The 23,128-nt window shown below is 41.0% G+C and overlaps 1 protein-coding gene across 3 annotated transcripts in view; it reads left to right on the top strand.

The window, feature by feature from the left end:
* Window positions 1–1,202: 1,202 nt before the first annotated feature.
* Window positions 1,203–23,128, top strand: part of ndrg4 (NDRG family member 4) — a 46,231-nt gene continuing 24,305 nt past the window's right edge. For all 3 annotated transcript variants that reach the window (XM_079567437.1, XM_079567438.1, XM_079567436.1), the window contains exons 1-2: window positions 1,203–1,345; window positions 22,378–22,465. In XM_079567437.1, the coding sequence (XP_079423563.1) occupies window positions 22,391–22,465 (75 nt within the window). In that variant the 5' untranslated portion in view covers window positions 1,203–1,345; window positions 22,378–22,390. The remainder of the gene's footprint in view (window positions 1,346–22,377; window positions 22,466–23,128) is intronic.

Raw genomic sequence — 23,128 nt, 5'->3', positions numbered from 1 at the left:
TCAACACTGCGTAAAATATTATGTTCTGAGGTGAAGCAAGCGGGAACGACACAGTGTTTGTGTGTACGCATGCTGTGAGACAGATATTTCCAAAGGTCAAATAAGAAAATATAAACCGATGAAAGATGTACAGTATCTGAATCATTAGATATATATCATACAGTACAAAATCTACACAATTGTAACAGTAAAAAGAAAACAAAAAAAGAAAACATTTATTCTACTATTTAACCTCTTAACACCCACCTTAACCGAGCACATTTTCTCCATTATTATCAAGGCATTACCCAAATCTAAAAGCTTCTTGAAAAAAACGTCAACATAGCACCAAAAATGAGACGTAAACGAAGATGAAGAAGCAACAAAAACGTGACCAAAAAAGCAACAAAAACATGACAAAAATACAACAAAAAAGCAACAAAAAAGCAACAAAAACGTGACCAAAAAAAGCAACAAAAATATGACAAAAAAGCAACAAAAATGTGACAAAAATACAACAAAAATAAGGCCAAAATAAGACAAAAAAAGCAACAAAAATAAGACAAAAAAGCAACAAAAAAGTTGACAAAAAAGCAACAATAACGTGACAAAATAATGTCAAAACTTGACCAAAAAAGCAACAAAAGAGTTAACAAAAACGTGACAAAAAAGTGACCACAGTGCGGCAACAACGCATGAAAACGCAACAAGGAAAAATCACAGAGCCGTTTTGTTGGTCTTAGCTTTCAAATGAGGTGTCACACTGGCTTGTATAGGCTGTAAGAAGCTTTTACATTCGGGTAAAGTCGAACTGGAGAAAACGTGCACCGTTAAAGTGGGGGTTAAGAGGTTATTAAACACCAGTGCGTCTTTCGGTACCATTGATTGTGTCCTCGGCCAATCAGCTGACTTTTTACAGCCCAAAATATTATGTTGGTGGTGACATTAATGTTTGTTCAGCCTCAGTAGAGCATAAGGCTTAATCTAAATGAAATATTGTTGCCTCATGTCAGAAAATGTGTTCAATTCATCCCCTGACCAGACCACTGCAGCCTTGGTAACCGCATTGGTCGGAAGAAATGTATAATCTCCCATGAATCCCTGTGCTCCGTGTTTTCTTCATTTGATCCCTTCCTTGTGTGTCCTTAGCCTCCCGCTGACGCCCGCCGCGGTTGGCTGGTCTTGTGCATCATCAGCCACGTGCTCTGTGTTTATCATCAGGAACGGAGAGCAGAACGTCACTCCCTCTCTCCTTTTTGTCTGGTGCCCCCGCAGACGGGAGACTGCTGCATACACTCGACTGGCAGCTCAGAGGACAGACTCGCAGACTACCACTGCTTACAGCTCTCAGCACTCTCCACTGAAGGTACGTACGCTCCTGTCTTTACGCGGGTACGCCCCAGTCTTCGTCAAATAGGCATGGGGAAGAATAAAAAAGGAAAAAATGTGTAAATGGATTTTCCTAAATGATTGTGAACAATGGAGCAGCTGGGCTTGGAGGGGGAGGATGCTAGAAGGAGGACAGCGTTGTTGGCACAGTGTGAGAGAGAAGACTGTTGCTCTGGAGGCTTTGTACTCCACATTGTACTTCACCTCCCACCACCCCTATAGTCACGCACTCACACACAAATATCTCCCCGTCTCAGCAGCGCATGAATAGGATTCGACAGGTTGAATTTATTGACCTAGTTGGAAATATAGTGCTTTGTTGATCGTACATTGGAGGAGGGCATGGAAGTGTGCCCACGGACATCAAATGTATTTTAAAAAAACCTTCTCATGCCACTCCATTACTGATTCTGCTTTAAATCCGCAAGTTGGTGTTAAAGGACTTTGATAAAAGATGAAACATGAGACAAAGGAGACGGTAGAGTAGGACCCCGGGCTATACAGACTGGGATCAAGGCTCGAATCAAGAAGACAATGGAAGGGTGAAGATTGTTCATTTCAGGACCAGCCTCGAGTTGGACCAATGTCAAATTCATTGAAGATTTGCTAATGCTCGGAGAAGAAGCAAGGGAGGGATTAGCGCAGTGTTAGCCACACCCCACTTTAAAGGAAACAAGTGAGGTCTATTGACATGTTTCAGTTTTAAAACACCTGATGATATTTAATCGACAAAATCTGAATTCTTGATTTGATATGATAACACAGGTCTTTGCTCGGTCTGGAGTCTTCACGAGGGCATCAGGGTGAATTGTCTAGACACACTGCTGTTTTGCTGTATCCCACATTTATTTGCGTACTTGTCATTTGTGGGGGCATTATTTATTATAGTGCAACACTTTGGCTCAGAGCGTGAATTGTTGCTCTAGTTTCATAGACGTGAATTATTTGAATATTAAAGTCTGTAGGGTGAGGGTCAGGAGGGTGAAGGGCAAATAGGCCACATTTTCTCTTTCTATGGTGCTCTTATAATTTCACTTTAGAGCTTCTTTTTTAAAGCACATTGAGTTGCCTTGTGTAAGAAATGCGCGGTATAAACAAACATGCCTTGCCTTCTTTTTCTGAATGAATAGTTAAATGTGTAACAAAAGCAACAACGATATTTCTGTACTTCTAGATGCAAGCATTCAGACCAAAATCCCACCTCTCCTTCCCGAAATCCACTCACTAATTCCAAAAACATATTTCGGCTCAGCTAATATTGGTCTACCAACATTTCTTTTCTGGTCTCAAGTGACACCACAGGCTAAAAAAAATAAGTCACGCATGAAAAATCGAAGGCTGTAAGAAACATTACACTAGCAGTTGGTTTCTTCTTATTGGATAATTTGCTGTTTTTAATGTAGTGAAAATGCCTCTCTTTGCTCCTGAAGTGCTATCCTGGCGATCAGAGTGTCTTCTCATTTCATCTTTTATAAATTTACAGCCAGAGAAGGTGCATTTGTCACAGATACCGTATGAAACGCTGTTTTTTAAGTGTTTACCATCTGTGACGTGAGAAGGCTTGTGTTACTGTAATGTATAATGGTCTTACCCGACCACTCCGAGAGGAAATAATGATAAATCTTACATTTGAATGCTTCTTTTTATTATTTCTGAAGTTTGTTTATTTGCTGATGTCATGTTTTTGAATGTGTAGAGATTGAACTCTAAAATCTGGGAAATGGATATTGAGTGCTGCTATCCAGCCTCAAGAGGAAGCAGCTCAATGAGTAGAGCAGTGGTTTTCAAACCTGTCAAGTATCACCTTGTGAAATATTTGGCTTCCCAAGGGCTAGAATCACTTCAGGCTAAACGAGTCTTGAAAAAAAAAAGAAAAAACGGATCCAAGTTATCCTTGACCAAATCATTCCTGAGCTGAGCTGCAACAGCATGATCTAAAATCTATCACGAAAACAAACATGAAATTAAAGTTAAATCAGTTACAAAATGGCAGAGAACCCTGTACCACCTAGTTAAAACCACTGGAGCAAACCATTTACTCTTTGACCTGAAGACTTTTGATTTGGGTTACTCTTTTAGTGTAGGGCTAATGCCTTGTGGTGAAATTCTTCATTTTGCAAATTACAAACAGATAAATGAAACATATTAAAGCTTACATAACATTTTGAAGTGTTTTTTTTTCCATGTACAGTGTGTTATGTTGCCATCAGCAGCCTGACTGTAATTGTGAGCAGATTGTGTGTTGCAGAAGTTGATGTTGAGTTACCTAGCAACCATCAAATGTCACTTAGCTCCTGACTTACCCACAATGCACAGAGGCACAAAGCTGCTGTCTGCATGTGCTACATCCACAATTACATTTATATGCATTGGATAGATAAGGAACACAATAGCTAGCAGCACACTGTCATTGTTTCTCCTCTATGGACAGGAGAGGCACAGTCAGAGGTGCTCAGTCACCCTATAGCACGGTACAAGTTGTTCTCATCGCAACAGTGTTTTCTACAATATCAAAAATTCATTGTTTTTTCCATCACAATACCACCAGCAGTGTTAATAGTCTATTTTTCTTGTTACTTTGTCTCCATGGAGATGTTGCTGCTTTAATCAAATGTAAGCTTTAGATACATTTGGTCAGGTTCCAATTGCTTTATTTGATAACTCACTTCCTAGCATAGTTTATGTCTAGTTTATCATCAGGAGTACATTAGTGTCGTTGGCTGTTAGTCGCTCTTTTTTCAGTCTCCATTGTGCCTTTAAACTCTTTATCGAGACAGTAAAAAACATATATATAACATATTTCTAATTTACATTTGGAATTTGCCATGTATTTCTGTGTTAGGGCCCCATGTCTGATAGTAAATGAGAGAAAGCGGCATGATTAAAAATGCCTAAATGAATCTACTTTTGCACGTGCTACTCAATTTGCACATGAGCAAACACTTGGTAAATGACCCCCTTGATATCTTAATATTTAGAAGAGCCTAACTTTGGGAACAATGATAGGAATGTTTACGTTTGGAACCAGAGTCAACCAGCCCATCCAGGCGCGGGTTCTGTGCTGCCGTATCTGGGATGGAAAACTTGCAGGAAACAGTAATCAGAACTGCTGAATGTGTGTCCGAAGATGATGAGGTTTTGATCATAGACTCCTCAGAATATCAAGCCAGCAGGAATCCGCGTGCGCAAGGGGCCGCTCGCACATTGGATGGAGACGCCCGGGGATGAAGGTGAACAGCGGAACATACTGCTCGTGCCTCCTCGTGCAGGCCTGTCATCAATACGCAGTCGCCCTCGTGCACAGACCCGGCAGATTTCATAAGGATGAAGGACTTTAAAAGGACAAACACCCGGAGCCGCTTGGTGGACACTGCTATGAACCGCAATGGAGAGCCAAGGGAAAAATTGTTGCAGGTAAAGTGTGTTTTCTTTATAACACCATAAAAACAACACAATTATTATTTTATCTTTATAAAAGAGCCAGATATAAACATTTGAAAAGGTGTATAACCCCTTATCTGTGCGCAAACTGCATTATCCTGTCCTGCGCACAAGTTTACACCTGCTTGTCAAACATGCAGATTTTTTTGTTCGTTGCAGTTTTACTCCTGGCCGTCATGATAAATACGACAGGATCTGCTAAACGATATTATTTGCATTTTCTTCACCTCAAACTTTGCGCCTTGTGGCAAAATCGTTGCATATTCATTAGGTCTCATGCAGTAAATTTGCGCTGGCCTCGTGGTGTTTATAAGAGCTCAACTGCTTTTTGGTCCACTTTAGTACGCACTACCGTGTAAATCAGGCCCAAAGTGTTTGAACAAACGAAAGTCTTATAGAATCAGAATCTGAATAGGTTTTATTGCCATTGTCAGTGAACAGGTTCACAACTATGAATTATCTTTGGTACATTCGCGCAGCAGGAGCGCGCAAAACACACAATGGCGACTGTACCTGGCGCCGTTTTTTTGTTGTTGCTGAAATTACAAATTACATTAGAGCAAAGCACATACACACACACTTTATTCACAGTGTTGGACACACAGTTCATGTGGTCACATGATGGGATGTTTTCAATGGCAGAATAGGAGTCAGGGGGGTTAGAAGTGACGAGGCAGACTGGGAGGGAGCGGTACTCGGGGGTAGGTTAGGTGTGGGTCATGTCGTGTGCAGTAGGAGGCTCTCTGGAGAGACCTTGAGGGATGTATATGTCTAGTCACCTCGTCAGCCCTTATCAGTTGGAGGGGCAATGTTGGCATTGTGCAGGACTGATCGCTGCTTTTTCCGGTGCTCATTCGAGAGAGAGAGAATCATTCCAGTTTTTAATTTTCAGATCAGTGTGCTTTTTCCCATGGTCTTCAGCATTAGTTCTGACCACCTGGAGCAGGTTGGGGCATTCATCCATTGTTCTGCTCAGCCCCGAGATCTGCCCCAAGATTTTTCAGTTCAGTTCAGTTCAAGTTTTTTATTCAGCCATGGTGTTATTACAGACACAATAATAACAACAACAGCAAAAGCAAAATATTCAATGCTGAATAGGAGCATGAGGAAGACATTGTCTTATAAATTTCATGCCCCTTTTTTTTTTTTTCTCCAAAATCTGAGCTGACTCTGAACAGATGGCTCACCGGTTTTTGATGTGTGTTAGCCTATATCAAGGTACAAATAATACTTTACATCTAAATCAATAACTGTTTCAAATTCAACATTGGTTCTTATGTTTCGTTGCTTTCGTATTTTCCAAGTACTTTTTTTTTATACATTTGATTGAATTGAGTGATTGTGTTACATGATTTTTGAACAATGTCCAAAGAATTCCATAAACTGATCCCTTTTACAAGAAACCCCTTTTGTTTTTGTGAAGTGTGTGAAAATGGAACCCAGAAATTGCCCTTTCTTCTGTTGTTACTATCTGTAATTAACACAAATTTGTTTTGAATATGTATTGGCACCAACTTATTTTTCACTCTCCACATAATTTGTAGTATTTTAAATTTGACCAATTCATTAAATTTCAAGGTCTGCAGTTTTATAAACAGTTTGTTTGTGTGATCTCGTGGACCTTTGAGAGTCACAATTCTTATAGCTTTCTTCTGGAGTAAGAACAACCTTTCTGTATAACTGGTGCATGCATTTCCCCACACTTCAATACAGTATGTTATATAAGGAACTATTAAGGCTGAGTATAAAAGCTGTAATGAAGCCTCATCCAACGTGTGTTTAACCTTATATAGGATACCAATATTTTTACTAACTTTACCTTTGATGTGGTCAATATGAGGCTTCCAGCTAAGTTTGCTGTCTAGGATAACCCCCAAAAATTTGATTTCTGAGACACATTCAATATTTCCCGAGACATCTCTCCTGAGTGTGCCAAGATACACAAGATACACACTACATCTTTCGTTATCCTTCTTTGTAGCGAGAAGAAAGTTTCTTTAAACAGTTCCTCGTTTTTCCCTGCTTTCCATTGTAATTCCATCATTTGGTGGCTCACTGCTCCAAAGTGTCCTTTGATTTCAACCGTCAGCGGGGGTCTCCTTATGAACTGCCAGTTTTCCAACTTTCAGAGCAGCTCCTGTAAGCAGGTACCCTGTTATCATGAGCCCTAACAGATAAATATCTTCGATATCCTCCACAGAAAGGGCTGCTATCCAGCTGCGATAGTCCCTTCTGGACAGGCGGGCTCCTGCACGACCCTGTTCCTTTATGAAACAAAAGTTAGTAGAGGCGTAAAGGCATTAGATTCTTTATTGTAGCCTCTATGGCTGATTTTTCTTTCCACAACCTGCACAACACACAAAATAAGGCACGTTGACGCGATGAGAAAAAATGAATCCCTACAACTTAGCGCCTGGGCCTGGGCTCTTTTTATAGGCAAACAAATCACATCAGGCTCATATCACCACCTGTCCAGGAGATGAGGAACATTTTGGCACCTACACACCCATTAGAGTAAAGAACTGTCACTGTCAAATGAGATGCAGTTGACTACAGTCATTAAAGACCAAACACTTTGAATAGCAAGCTGGAACTTTGAGTGCTTTTGAGCTTGTAGTAACATGTTTTGGAACAACTCCTGTGCTCCTTGGACTCCCCAAGACTCTCCCACAGGCCGCCCGCTGCTCTCCCAGCCAGGCAAAGCTGGAGCTGGCACGGGAGCCTCCTCTGTCTGCGAGTGGTGCATGTTTATATATTGCTCTTCTTCTGTGTTTCTGAGGAGCTTGGTCTAATGATTACACTGTCAGAAAAGATACAGTATTATTTAGACAAGAGAGAGTTGAGTTTCAGTTGTTTCAGTGGTACTCTCAGCTGGAGATGACCAGATAATACTTTTGGGTCACCCTAACCCCAAGCCAAAAGAGAAAAGAACAATGTGAGTCATGTATGGTTTATTAAACCAACATTTTCAGCATGTACTTATTTGCCTTATGATTGTCCACTACGTTGTCCATTTGGAACCAGCACCAGTGCAGAGATTGTTTCGAGCTTTCTTCTGTGTCTCTGCACAGTTCCTCAGAGCCTCCTGCAGACAATTAAGTGGACCTTTGTCCTCCACATGCTGTAAATCAAACTGAACAAGTTTCTACACCTTCTACCTGTCATAACAAACCTGGCCTAATTATTTCCATAATTTGCAGTTTGACACTGGGAAAGAACATAATTGAATGTATAAGAGTGTTTCCTCATCCAATTACTGATGATTTCATCATTGCTCTTAAGAATGACTAACAAAAAGTAAAGTAAAACTATCAAAACAATTGATCAATTGTCAAATTTGACAAATGCTTACACAAATGTTCGAGTTCCACTTTTGGGTCCCAAATCACCACTGCTGTAGATAAGACCCTATACGCACTATGCTGTCTGCATGTTTTTTACCCCTAGCTGTGCCCTGACTCACATTTCTCCATTCTGCAGCAGCTCCTTGACAATGACTGGTTATTGAATAAGCATGAGCAAGCTGTCATTTCATACTTTTCTCAAAAGCTATCTAATTTTTAAATCTCAGCAGCTACTAAAACAGAAGCTACGAATTAGCCTGGGAGCTGAGCCAGAGCCTCAAACAGAAAATTCCCTTAACATTTGGTGGCAGCTTGTTCCAGGTGTCACACTGTGTTGGAAAGCCATGAGCACGGTGCCCAGCTTTAGACACTTTTCCATCCCTCAATCTGGGATAATATATCTGTGTTTCAGCTAGTCTCAGTTGAGTAGATATATGCTCTTTCTGGTTTAAAATCTACAAGGTTATATTTCGGTTTTCAATGGGAAAACATTTTGTTGACAGCTTTTAGACGGTAGTTCTTGTCACTGAGTCAGACAGACAGTGAGTCCCACACAACACTGAATGATTATTACTACTGCAGCCTTGACATGGGCTATAGCTGCTATAGTGAATGCTGCCCATCAATCTACACAAGATGTGAGGCTGCACACAAACAATTGTCATCATTACAACAGTGAACAGGGACAAGCAATGTGTTTTATTATTGGGTTGTGAAATATGGTGGACTGGAGCACCGAATAAAGATAAACATTTTTCTCTAGATTCTATAATAAGTAAGACAGGAAATTATGAATTTTCTGCCTTTTTAATACATTAAATGACACATTTACATTTAAAAATGTCAGGACATGTATGCTTGCTGGTACAGAGAGAATGAGGTTTCAGCAGATCAAATGTTCCTGTGTAAGGCATTGGGCTTTTACTTATGAACTAAAAGCTGGCGGAGCTTCTTGTTGGAGCTGTGCTCAGTGCTGCTCTGTGGTCACTTATGGAGTGCAGAGATATACACTTGGGGCAAACGCTGAAGTGTGAATGATGCATGGTTTGCCGCTTGCTCCGGGATGCATCAGGACGCTACAAACACAAACATGTTTTAGGACTAAGTGTTTTTGGCTTGTATGATTTTGTCTATGTCAAAGCCCACAACGAAAAATAGCTCTCGCGCAGTGGTAGTTGATATCACTGGCTCAGAGGCACAGGATGGTGTTTGGATTGATAGTGTTGTTTACATGACGCAAGTCCAACTGGTCAATAACTGGTGATGCAAGCTATTGACCATCAGATACGTTAATGCTCTCTGTAATGCAGGTTCTGCACAGGTTCACTGTGAAGTCACTTTTTTCTAATGATTGTTTATGTAAACCTTTAGGACTCTACAGAATTTCAAAAACACATTTCCAAAAATCATAGACCTTTTTTCGACACACTACATGACCCTACACTTGGGAGAACAAGAGACAGCCCTGTGGCCAAACAGTCACCAACTAAAAGTGTCTTGGACACTGGAGTTGCTTTTCTGCTTGACTTGGCCCTGACTCATAATGCGACCATCAACACAGTGGCTTGTGGATGGAGTTACTTCTTGTGGTCATATCAAAATGCAATTCATGTAATTTATTGACAAATGTCCTAGTAAACTTGTGGCATGCAGTTATTGTTATTTAATACTTCCTGGTTTGAGTACACTACCATCCTTAATCTCTGAGCAGCTGCTCTGAATACTCCAGAGGTCTCATAGCAAGAATGAGCTATAGCATGTGAACAAATATCGTGTAAATGCCTATTTATGTTGATGTGTTTCAAATGCAAACCCTACTTGAGGCATTTGTGAAAGGATATCTATAGCCTGGATCCTTGAATAAAATATGACATACAGTATGTAGTGACTAGTGTTGCCTACACTGACCGTGAAGCATGTGAAGAGGCTGTGTCCCTGGGGGAGCTCAGGAGCTGCTCAGGTCTGTGCGCTTCACTGAGCCCGTGCTTTGACATCTGCCTCTCTGTTCACTTCAGGAAGCCCTGGGCTCACACCACCTCCTGGACCCACCCCGTGGCCCGTCTGCCTGGCTGGCACTCTCCCTTTAGCTATAACCACAGACACATAACAGCAGATTGGACACAATGCACTGGACTGGACTACTGTGCCATACTGACATGGTCGTACACATGTGAGTCCTGGACCAGGTCTGGAGTCTGGACCAGAGCGGACAGGATTTTTCTGCCTATAAAGACACATAATTGTGTCAGTGTGTGAAATTATATGAAAAACTTTATTATTCTTGATTATTAGTATTATTTCTCTTCAGGCATAACATTTGAGCTGGGGATATAAAATGCTCTTTATTGTTGATGCCTGATTATATAAAGTATTGCAATAATCTCACCAAATATAGATATATTTTGAAATGCTTAGAGATTTTGTGCCCGATCTTGTGTCTCAGGACGCAGACAATAGCGTAACATTTAGCGCTTAGTAGGAGCGCACTTTGTGATCTTGCCACTCCAGGCTTAGCACCTTTAAGTGGGAAGTACTGGGGTGGAGACATTTTTTTCCTCCAACCAGATCGACTTTGTGGCCGGGAAAGGGTAGTGGGGGAGTGGTGGATGAACTTGTGCATTTGTTTTGTTTCACATTCACGCCAAGTGGGCCGATCCACGCCACAGCGGACGCTGTAGCTCTTTCTCTCTCGAGACATGAACATTGTTTAGCTCACGATGGGGTAAAAAACGTTTTTAGTTTGACCTGTGAGAGCCTAAGTCTTAAAGAACAACACAAGGCAGCGCAATGCAGATGAGGAAATGAATGTCAGCGGTGCTCCCATCAGAGCAGTCACCTCCTCTCGTGACGCCCTCTCACAAGTGGTGAAGGCGCAATGCACATAGCTCCGCCACTCAGAAAATAGTTCGCCAAGAGCCTGTGCCCCTCCGTGCGGCAGCACAAGAACTGGCACATATACTTTTTGAATAAAAAAGTGAACATCATTTTCCTGTTTAGCATAACGCATACTTTATCAATCTTAGTTATATTAGCACTGCAAATACACACCATTGACATTGTTTGGGTTTTCTGCACATTGAATAATGCGATCAAAATGCTAATTGGGCTGCTGAGAATTATTTTTGTGTAATTTACATTGACAAATAAAATGACAAGAAACAGATGGAAACTAAAATGGTTTGTGAGTTTTAAACAAATTATGCATATGTGACTATGGACTGGTAGAGTTGCTGTTTATTATAAGTGTATATAGATGAGTTAGTACACATCTTGAGAATTTTCTGTCTTTGCTTTCCCCCTCAGTATCATCAGTCCAGAATTATAGTTACTGAACATATGTTTTAAATTACATTCACCTGTGACCTAAGGTTTAGGATCTGTGCACATTTCAATGATTGGTTTCTCATTTTCTGCCACATCAATATTTTACTAGAACTGTAAAGCACTGCCGTTTAACAGGCATGCCGGCAGACACTTAGCATTGCACTGAAACACTGAGCTGATGCCCAACCAGTCAGCCTCACATCACAAATCTCAAATAGGCCACTCCTGTGCTCATTTTTGCTTCAGGCTTTCTCCCACTGCAGTGTGGACACGTAAGAATTCTTCTGTGACGTTGTGCCATTTATAATTAATTCACTTCCCAATTTATTCTTGCAGCAATGAACACCAAGAGACACTTCAAAATAATGGCACAGTCTTCCCTAATTGTTGCCTTGGGTCACTTTGATTTGTTAAACTGGAATACAACAGTGATGCCTTTTATTTGTTATTTGTGGAATTTTCCAGAGACGGATTTGAATGATAAGCACCACTCATTACATTTTTGGCTTTGTTGAACATGAGTGTTTTTTAAAAAAAAATCAGATACATTTGCTGCTCATCACTATTAGGCAGAAGCATCTCCTGTAAAGTGGTCCCACAGTGCACTTTTGCTGTTCGAGCTCAACTGCTTTGAAGTGCATGACAGGTTGTGCTACATATCGAGGTACCGAGTGCCCGTTTTTCACTTCTACTGGACTCTGGTCTCTGCACTAGATGCACTGGTTTGCTGTCATTTGGTTTGATTGATGATTAAGTGTGAATAGAATGAACAGGTGAACCTAATAATGTGGCCAGTAAGTGCATTTTTCGAAGACATGCGGTGTTTGTGTCCCGAAAGTGAGATGTGCCCGCGCTATCTGCCCTAAAGGTGCCCTCAACTCGACAGCTCAAATTAGCAAAGTGCCCACTCAGCATGTCTGCACTGAATAAACAGCTCAGACTCCATGTCGCTGCATCACCACCGATGATATTGTGACGAAAAACTGTTTTTGTGACCCTTTTATTTGGGTAGAAATGGTTAAAAAAAAAAAAGGTGTGTGGACCTATTGGAGTAGCACCATTGACAGCAGGAGTGTTAATGAGGCCAGGCGCTCCATGCTAACCCAACATGAGTGGGCTCTACTTTAATCTTTGCTCACACCTTGCCTGGGCCAGCTCCACTCCCTCGGCCCCGGGTCTATTTTAGGATCTGTATCAGCTCCGCAGATATGCATAACTTTATTCTTGGCATCCATACTCACAGGTGATTAATAATGACTGCACAAAGGAATATGTCACTAAGAAACTGTTTAAATATTTCTTAAATTAAGCAAAAACAGCACAGGGAGTTAGCGTCTGGGTTAAGGATCGTAAAAAAAGAAAGAAAGAAAAAAACCTACAAACTAAATACCTCTATTGGGAAAATAATTACTTTGTTGAAGAACTATGTAATGGAAAGATGAATAAGAAAAATAAGTCAGTGGACAGGAGGATATCAGTCCAGTGCACAGAGACCCCTTTGAAACTTACCAGTGAAAAACTAAGCTGCCAAAACATGTTAAGAGTGAAGCAGCGACGAGGCTCTGACTGTAGAACTCAGAGAGGGCATCTCAGGATAAGTGTGTACTTTAAAGCATTTGACGATGTTTTTGCCTCAGGCCCAACTTCAGAAATTGCACTAATTATTTATTAGTCCAACAAAAACATTGGCACAGTTCTGCACACTGCTCATTTTTCAAACTGCTAAATGTGGGGATGTCAGTAAAACGCAAAGCCAAATACTTAGTTAAGTCATTTGAGTTAAAGTATTTAAGTTGAAGTACTGATCAATGATCTTCGCTTAATATTAAATCTAACTATTAGAATATATTTAGAATTCAGTAGCCCCTATCGAAGTGCACTCATCTATTATTTATTTTTTCATTTCCCGTGATGAAAAGAGCTGCTGATGGTCAGTCAGTGGTTGTAAGAGGTGCACTGTTGGATCTGTGGAGTGTGGGTGAAGAAACGACGTGGGGGGATTTGTGTGACCTTTCATGTGAGCTTAGTTTGTTATTTTATTCTCATTTAATAAAGTTGTACATGTTGCTTCTTAATCAAAATGCACCGTGTTTGAAATCATAAATCAAACTTAAAAATGCTGTAGATGTGTTGTTGTGGTTTATTACATGTCAGACACAATAAATGGGTTACATTGCTGAACTGCAGAGGCTAATAAACAATATCCAGTCAACACCAGAAAGTTAATAGTGCCATCATTCTAAGTCCTAAAATTGTTTAGTATTGAGGTGCACCTCTGCATGGCAGGGAAAACATATTGCTTTGTGATACTGTATATTGCAATATTTTATGATGCCATGCATCGTAATTAGACTGGTCTGCTGCACATGTAGTAGACACCTAATTGATGACCGGAGCTTTTTATTATGCGAACATCCCTGATATACAACACAAAATCCACAGTCCAGCAAACACTAAGCTTAACCTACTGAGCTAAAAGTATCTTGAGTTTTGCATAGTTTCACTAACTTTGATTAGATTACACAATGAAAAAGTCCATTCTTCAGTATTAGTATTTACACAATGTATGAAGAAGTATGTCTCCCCCGGTGCTTTTTCCTCCCTGACCGGTAGAGTTTGTTTACCTCCTGGTCTCTCCCACAGGCCGTTGTGCCTGCGTTTGTCTGTGCTGTCCCAGTTTTCGGTAATCAATCGCATTTACATTATCTGTTGCTTCCTTTCCACGTAACACTGCTATTGATTTTAAGTGGGACAGGAAGTGATCTGCAGCCTGTTGGACATGAGCGCACTACAAGTGTCAGCACTGAAGCCGATCTCCCAACATCTGAAACCCCAGTATTATGTATTTACAATACTGAGGGAATAATGAAACTTGATTGAACTATTAGTAATTGTTTTATATCCTGCTCTATAAAGAGCAGTATTATTAAATGGTAGAATTGTGAGCTTAGGTAGTTTTTCAGTAATTTTCGAATAACATTGTGACATCTGTCATTATAAACTGTCAAAAACTGACTCGTGTCAACTGACTGTTCGCTCAGAGTGGCCTATTTGAGTACATATTATCATACTTCTAGCTGAATGCTTAAGCTAACCAAATGTATAATTATTGCATTGTTTCATTGACACCTCATATAATGCATAAGTGTAGTCGTATCTGATCGTTTTGGGACATGGGACCCCCATGGGAATCTCAGGATCCCTAAACGATTGGCCTGATGATTTCTTGTTGAAAAACTGATTTATTTTAGCCTAGAAGAAAAATCTGGGTTGTTCTTATACCTTATGTGTGCGTACATATTGTATGCACTATCAGTATGAGCCAGGGCTAAACGTATTCACTCTGCAGCAGGAGAGGTCACACAACAGGATGGATACACGTCTGAGCTGTCTAATTTAATGTTTGAAGCTTCACGCTAGATTACACAATGTGTAGTGTGAAACACAGCATGGATGCTTTATTAGGCATCATTTCAAGAACGGTTGCTCCCTGTGGCTATAACTAAAAGAAAACAAATGGCTTCGACTCATAGTGCAAATTTACTTTGCAAAAACGACTTTTTGAAACTTTCCTTGCAATTAAACTTGCCTGGACTGGGGAATTCCTTTTAGCCTTTTTTTAATAGTTTCTATACATACATTAAACTGAATCATAAGAATTAAGTAACATTTTTCAGTCAGTTATCTATCATAGCAAAATCAAATAAAATACAATTGTTTAGTTTTTGGTACAATACACATTCAGCATTGCCCCACCCATTTAAACCTTGTCATCCTGGCCCTTGTTATGGAAAGTGAGTGCCTGTTTATTAAAAGCACTTGGCTATGATAATGGTGAGGTCATGGTAAATGTGGAATCACTGCATCTGTCCAGACTCCAGTCCTATCTTTACCCTGTCCTCCAACACAATGCCTGGGATTGACATTGCCTGCAGTGGGCCTGTGCGCGCCACAGGAGGAGGACAGACACACAAAGGCATAGGCGGCACTTCACGGCTATACTCACATGTGTGTGTTTGTGAATGGAGCGCCAAACGGGCTCAGGTTATTTATACAAAGGGCCAAAGACACATTCTGTAATATACTTACAAGGACAGTGCTTGTTAGTGTTGTTGGCGATGCTACTAGTGCAGCAAGTAATCCTCATTGGAAACCAGATTCACTCTGTTATTTTGGGGCTGTTTGTTTATGGATTTGGTGCTGCAAGTGGTGACCTAGAACAGGGGCTTCCCAAACTTTTTAAGCTGCGTTCCCCAAAATAGCCATTCGAGCTTCCCTGGACAATTCCACTGTGAAATGTAATTGCAATACTTAACATTTTAAAATTCCAAATTGTGCAGCTACGTTTTGGAATCATCTTTTGACCCCCATCTCAATGAGCCACATATGCTGCAGCCTTGACTCCAAGTCTATCGTGTAGAACACAATGTATTTCTTAAGTGGGCTATAAATGGCATTGCTTATATTATGTTTTTGTGGATAATTGATGATTCCATGTTGAATACTGATATGTTAATGTTGCATTATGCTCCCATCTGTCACTCAGTATAACACTTTTAAAATTCTTCACCTCCCTTTTTTTTGGTCTTCGATCTTAAAAACATACTATACTATTAAACTGTAAATGGTCTCCATTTATGTAGAGCTTTTGCAAATTCCTCAATTTGTCAATGAAAGCCCATTTTTATTTAATTTCTTGACGAGTTTTCTTTTGCCCGACATATTTTTGGAATATTGTTTATCATGCTTTGCAACCCTCACTTTGGAAATGTGTCATTTTTAGACGATATTGCAATACCTAAGTAATAGCTGTGTTTGCAACTTGTTTGCCATAAAAATTGTAGTTTGTCAAATATATTTCATCATTAAACCCAAATTGTGGTTCAGATGGTCGCCCTGAGGTGCTAAACTAGGACAAACTGTCATTTCTATCAACAGCCTCAACAAGAACACAAACTTGTCATTATTACACAAACAGTAAGGATAAGAAATTTTTAAATAAAAATCTGTACAAATTACAATATTACAATGCAAAGAATTTTGCACTTTTGTAAATAATTTGTGGTGAAAGACCTAAAGACGTCATCAAAATACACCAAACTGAAGGTGAGCCAAGCCTAATGAGCTTTGGAGCGCATTGCCATGGCAACGGTGTTTGAAAGAACTAAAACTCACAAGAAAAACGAAACAATGCGTGAGGAAAGAAGGACACGTCCAATTTGTTCCTCTCAAACTGCTGTGAAGGCTGAATTGCTGTGGAACGCGGTGCTCAGAGAGAAAGGATTATTTTGGTGGTTTGTTTCGTTGTGAGGACCTAGTTGACAGTCCAGTAAATAAGTCCTAGCCCACAGCCTCTCACACTCAGAGGGATAAAGGCGCGTTTCATGTAGGATTCCACTTACTGCGGGTATTCACCCTTACCACTTCATACAGTTGTAAACTTGCAGTTAAAACTTTCTGTTTGGAAGAGAAAAAAAAAACACTCCTAACTGGTTCCTCATCTGATCCGATCATGTTATTGAAAATGCACTATTGTTTTACTACATTTACACCTGACACGTCTCTGCAACATCGCGTGGCGGTCGAGGACAGTGTCTCTGGATTGGCAGACCGGGGTGGTGGTCCCTCTCTTTAAGAAGGGGGATCAGAGGGTGTGCTCTAACTACAGAGGGATCACACTCTACAGCCTCCCCAGTATGGTCTACTCCAGGGTGCTGGAAAGGAGGATCCGGCCGATAGTCGAACCTCGGATTCAGGAGGAACACTCCGGTTTTCTTCCCGGTCGCGGCACGATTCCTCATGGGCCCTCTGCTAAGGGCTGTCCATTCCCTGTATGACCGCAGCAGGAGCTTGGTTTGAAGTCAGACCTGTTCCCAGTGTGTGTTGGTTTCCGCCAAGGCTGCCCTTTGTCACCGGTTCTGTTCATTACCTTTATGGACAGAATTTCTATGCGCAGGCATGTCCTAATGAGAGGGGGCCTCGTGGAAGACCCAGGACATGCTGGAGGGACTATGTCTCTGAGCTGGCATGGTGTCGCCTCAGAGTCTCCCCAGACCAGCTGGAGGAGGTGTGCGTGGATCAGGAAGTCTGGGCATCTCTGCTCAGACTGCTGCCTCTGCGAACAGGCCCAGAGTAAAGCGGATGAAAATGGATGGATGGAAAACAAGGAAAAAGTGAATGCAATACATACCGTTTTGACACATCCTGTTGGCATCTTATATCAATTTATCAGAATCTAGGGACAACTTACGCCTACTGTCTGATGCTTTCTCCAAAACTGCATCTCAGGTGTGTGTGCCCCTTATACTAGTAAATCGTTCTTGCCTTGGTCCATGTTCCTTTATCCCAGTGAATGGCCTTTCTTATTCAGTGGCGGCATTTGTTACTTTCAACCCAGATTACCTTTTTTTGTTTGCTTACTTTGCATTACAACGCATGTATTTCACATCTGTGATTGCATTTAGCTTCCTAAATGTTTTTCCTTCGCATAACTTGATTACCAACTTTATTCCACATGTTCTGCCTGTGTAAACCGGATGCAAGCTGTAAATGCAATCAACTTCACTTTTTGCAATCAAAATGCATGTGCTGAACCCGCCCAGGTGCTTTCCAAACATAGAAAAGCTTTGAATGTAAGATAATTTAACTGAGATTGTCCCAAAAGTCACTGTATTTTTGCAATCATTTCTTCTTGACATTTGCAGTCGGTCACATTTATTGGAGTGAGTCTTTTCCGTTGTGATTTTCGCCCCAGTGATGATTCAGACTGCAGTGCTGAGCTCCACCCTTTTCGGCTGCCTCTTAATTTCCTCTCCAAACAGTGAAAAATACTGAATATGGACAAATACGAGTTTAATACATTATTTTCTATGGCTCGCACAGTGATAGATTGTAACACAATGTATTGCTATCATCTAAAAATTGTTACACCATGTTCTTACCTCATCTTACCTCAGACAAGCATGGCTCCACATCCCCTGAGTGATTAACTTGCTGAGTGTTCGATCAACAGCGAGACGATCAAACAGCCCCCAGTTGTCTGACTTTGAGGGCTATTTATAGAGACAGTGCACCCTTTGCCTTCATCAAATGGGGACCTGTGCTGCTCAGGTCGGATGCAATATGTTTAATTACAGCGGGCGGTCCTTAAAGATGGAGACAGGTCAAAGTCATCTCCAGCTCAGTCAAATTTAAGAAAAGACTCTTCACTGCAGTACAAAGCCTAGAGGGCAGTGTTTCTCAAACTGTGGTGTGTGTCCACTGGTGGCATGTGAGCTTCTTCTCCTGCTATTTAGTGCACTTACAGGATCGTTTTTGTTTACTGATTGTTTTCAAGCTGCTTTATGTAAGGTTGTGTAAGTCGTGGAGATTTACAACTACGTATGTATAGTTGCAACTGTAGTTTGCTTTTGTATCCAGAAGCTTCTTCTCACTTTTGTTGTCAATATCTGACTGGTTAAACACAGAAGCTAGGCTTGTTTAAAGGAACAGACCACCGTTTTTCCATACTGAGATATGTTCTTACCTGAGCATAACAAAAAGTTTATGTGTAAATGTCTGGTCTTTATGTGTGCCCTCAGTCACACACAACGACCAAAGATATTGATAGTATCTGGCCTCTCCCAGTATATTCCTTTAGCTCCAAACGGGGGTGAAGTTGGAAGCGACCATGCTCTTCCACGGGCAAACACAAAGACCAGACAGGTATGTATGAACTCGTCTAAGCTCAGGTAAGAACATATCTCAGTATTGAAAAACTGGGGCCTTTTCTTTTAAGCTCTGGACACTCCTAGGGGGAGGGGTCAGGACTGCCACAACCACACCTATTTTTTTGTTTTCACTAAAATAGTATTGTATATATATAATATCATGAGTGCGCCTAACAGCTTTGATGATTCTCTGAATGTCTCTCCCAGTCTTTAGCTGTTTCACACTTTTTTATCCTTTGTTACTAAGGCCCACTTAAAAAAACACACACAAAAAACAGACTCATCAGGTGAATGAAGTGATTTCTTTATCCGAGTTCTCCACATTAGATTAGTGTGCATAAATTATAAAAAGGCTCTAGCAAGTTTAGTGTGAACTGTTTGACATTATTAATTTAGAATATATTTCAAAAACCTATATGTGAGTTAAGAACATTTACATCAGATCATAAACTGATAAATTATGCATTTTCTGCCCAAAACATTCATTAATTTTGCAGTGAGTTTGGGGACAGAGCTGTGAGCCATCCACGTCATCCCGACAAATTTAGCCAGTGTAATGTAGTGCTAATTGATTTCACCAGCAGCTGCCTTACATAAGTGCATGCGAGTGGAGCGATGATGCTTAAGGAAAACAGATGAGTTTGGAGTGAGAGGAGTGTAAGCTTTATTGGGGATGACCGGGGATGAGAGCAGCATCTGCCCCGGTTTAAAATCACAACACAAAAGAATGGAAGTGTAACTCCACCCATGACACTGTTGGTGTTTTTCTGCTCATCTTGAACTGTAATAATCCAAACTCATGTGCTTCTCTTGGTTTTATTATCACCTTTTGAATCTCTAATTTAATGAGCACTTTCCTCCTTTCAGTGAAATGGAGTGAATGTGGAGCTTGGTGCTGCTTTTTGTCGGAAAGTAATGATGTTCTTTGATGTTTTTTTTCCCCAATTCTTGCCTGAAGGATATGCCAAACTCCAGATGAAAACATTTCCACCACAAAACACTGCAGAGGAAGAACATAAAATATATGACAGGCTGTGTACAAAAGAAAGGATAAAAAGCAGCTCATTCTCTTCTCTGGTTTAGAGCTAGTTCCTTCACCATTTTCTTCATAACAAGTCTGCTGAAGTCTATAAATTCCAGCACTGTGAGTCTGTGACAGCAAAAAAAAGAGCTTGCCAGTCAAAGCATCTGCAGAACAATGGCTTAGTGCCTCAAATTTCCCGTTGGTGAAAACATTTCAATGAAGATACAGTACAGAAATCCGTTATGCCTCTCTCACAAATGCTACAAATATCCTAAGTTATATAGTGTTGCAAATTCAGAACACCAAAAGTAAGAAAGGAAAGAAGGCAAAAATCACTGATGAAAGCTCAATATGTTTCTCCAAGAACTAACTCAGCCACAGGGAAAAGTCAGGTAACCATGTTCTCACAAAAGCGTCTGTGTAATTATTGTATTTAACTAGAATACGTGCGGTATCTCTTGTGCTCCGTGGTGAGTGTCTCTGCCCTGTCACTGACACGGCCCCCAGAGCGGCCTTCCAGCTCAGCAGTCCACTTTCATTACACTTTACCGGGGCGTCTTTGCTCTTTTGTCTTTGCCTTGGCTCAGGCTTCGGTGCTGCTCCATGCTCCAGTGGTGTCCGTCACTAAGCATCTCTTCAGCTGAATTTGTCTCTCTCTCACACACAAACACACAAACACACAAAATAATAAAAGTAATACAGAGAAAGAGTAAATGTAAAACTACAGTACAACTGAAGTCTGTGTTATTTTCTCGGACCATGAGCTGAATACTGGGGCCACTCTGTAGTTTTGGACAGGTTCTTATCATGTTAAGGAACTACCCAAATCCTTACATTTGCTCATTTCAACACGTATCATTCATAATGAAGAGATTATACTTTAATTGACTGATCTCCTCTATTTTAGACGTGTGGCCCAATTTTAAAGCAGTACAAAGTAACTCACGCCCCTAGAGGCCATAAGCGCCACTGCAGGTGTCGTTGCATGGGGTGGTTTTTTACTCATTAGGCCTAATTGTCCGTGAGAGTAAATACTACACTGATAGAAAAGACAAAGGGAGAGAGGGATATTGTACATCCGAGATTTTTTTTTTCTCAAACTTGGCTGTAAATACTTGCCACTTTGCCCGTTAGCCTGTTAGCTTCTTCTTCGTGATTCTATTAGTGTCTATTGCACCTCCAATCCGGTGGCAGCGAAGTTGCAATTGTGGTTTTCTGGCCAGATACACCAGGGGGAGATGAAAGATCCCCCAATCATCACATCAACACTTGTAATACCCCCAGAGGGACTACGGAAGCAGATTTATTAAGGTAAACAAGTTACTTAGTACTGCTTTAAGAAATGTTACTGCCCACAACAGACTTAGACTGAGAGACTTAAATGTGTTAAAACATTCAAAATATGCAGAAAATATTGTCAATACCTCTAAACCCACCTATGTGATGAACAACACTATTACTTGTAGAAAGTAATGCTTGAGTTTGGGCCCCTGTGGCAAGGTTTGGCCCCTCCAAGGACAAAACATCGGCCCACAAGTAAACTGGCCCTATAGTTGCCATGCTCTTTCCATTCTATGTGATGTCACAGCATAGTAACAGCACGAGAAGCCAAATGAGTGCCAGTTCTACAGTGTTATTTGTTTTGACACTCATCCTAAATGCTCAGCGTCCTGTTGTTTAGAATGGAAATGATGCAAATACAAACCCTCTATTATTATATGTCCAGTGTGAGCACCTCATATGTACCCACAGCAGTAATTCTCCTTTCAAGGTTTTCCCACCAGTAAAGTCTAGTCTATCACATGAATTATTCATATTTCTAGCTCATTTGATAGACAGTAATTGAATGAATATGTTGTTGCTGGTGAAATCTAATAACCAACCCACGACTGCATTTTTTTTGGCTCATGAAGACACTCCTACAGTGACAGATGGTACAGCGTCCGCCCTGCCCTTGTGCATGATCTCAGCTCTCTGTTTATAAATCGATTAAGGCTGGACGTGCTCAAATCCAAATATGGAGTGTCATTGCTGTACTTCCTGTTTCTTGGTTCGGCAGCTTCAGGAGAGCGTACATGATGAACAGACCATTTGCAAAAACATAAAAATGTGATGATGCTTTGACTAGAGTGGTGAATACTGATGTGCGTTGCCATGGTGATTGCAGGTTGGTGTCCAGGATGGCGGGGAAGGAGCAGCAGATCACAGAGGAGAAGCCTCTGCTGCCAGAGCAGAGAGGAACCGACTCGGATATGGTCAGTGTGTTTTGCTTTATTAACTTCACACGTGTCAACAGCACAGGCCACTTTCATTTACTCATCCACAGCAGAAGCCTGTAGGAGTCCCTGTGCTGTGCCCCCCCCCCAAAAAAAAAAAACTGTCTAATTGCAAATGAAATATTCATAATTCTTAGAACGGACCCCTGTTCCTGGGGCAAAATCTTAAGTGTTACATTTTCCTTGTCACTGCAAACTGATATGCAAAATGTTCATATTTCATTTTGAGCAGTCTTTTTGGAATTGCTGTGATAATAATGATAATGCATCGGTTTTATATAGTGCTTTTCTGGACACTCAAAGACGCTTTACATTGCATTATTCATTCACTCCATACCCGGTGGTGGTAAGCTACTATTGTAGCCACAGCTGCCCTGGGGTAGACTGACAGAAGCGAGGCAACCAGTCTGCGCCATCGGCCCCTCCGACCACCACCAACCACTCACTCACTCACTACATTCGCTAGGCTTCCTGGTGTTACTAAACGGTCTCCCATCCAAGTACCGACCAGGCCCTTCCCTGCTTAGCTTCCAAGGTCTGACGGGATTGGGCATCGCAAAGGCGGTATGACCACCATGATATATATATATATTCACTTACAGCTACACATGTAGAAAGTACCCACAAAGGTGTTGCTTGGAC

This window comes from Gobius niger (assembly GCF_951799975.1).
Source record: "Gobius niger genome assembly, chromosome: 12".
NCBI classification, from domain to species: domain Eukaryota; kingdom Metazoa; phylum Chordata; class Actinopteri; order Gobiiformes; family Gobiidae; genus Gobius; species Gobius niger.
Note: the sequence above shows the minus strand (reverse complement) of the source record. Positions and strands in the feature narration are given on the sequence as shown.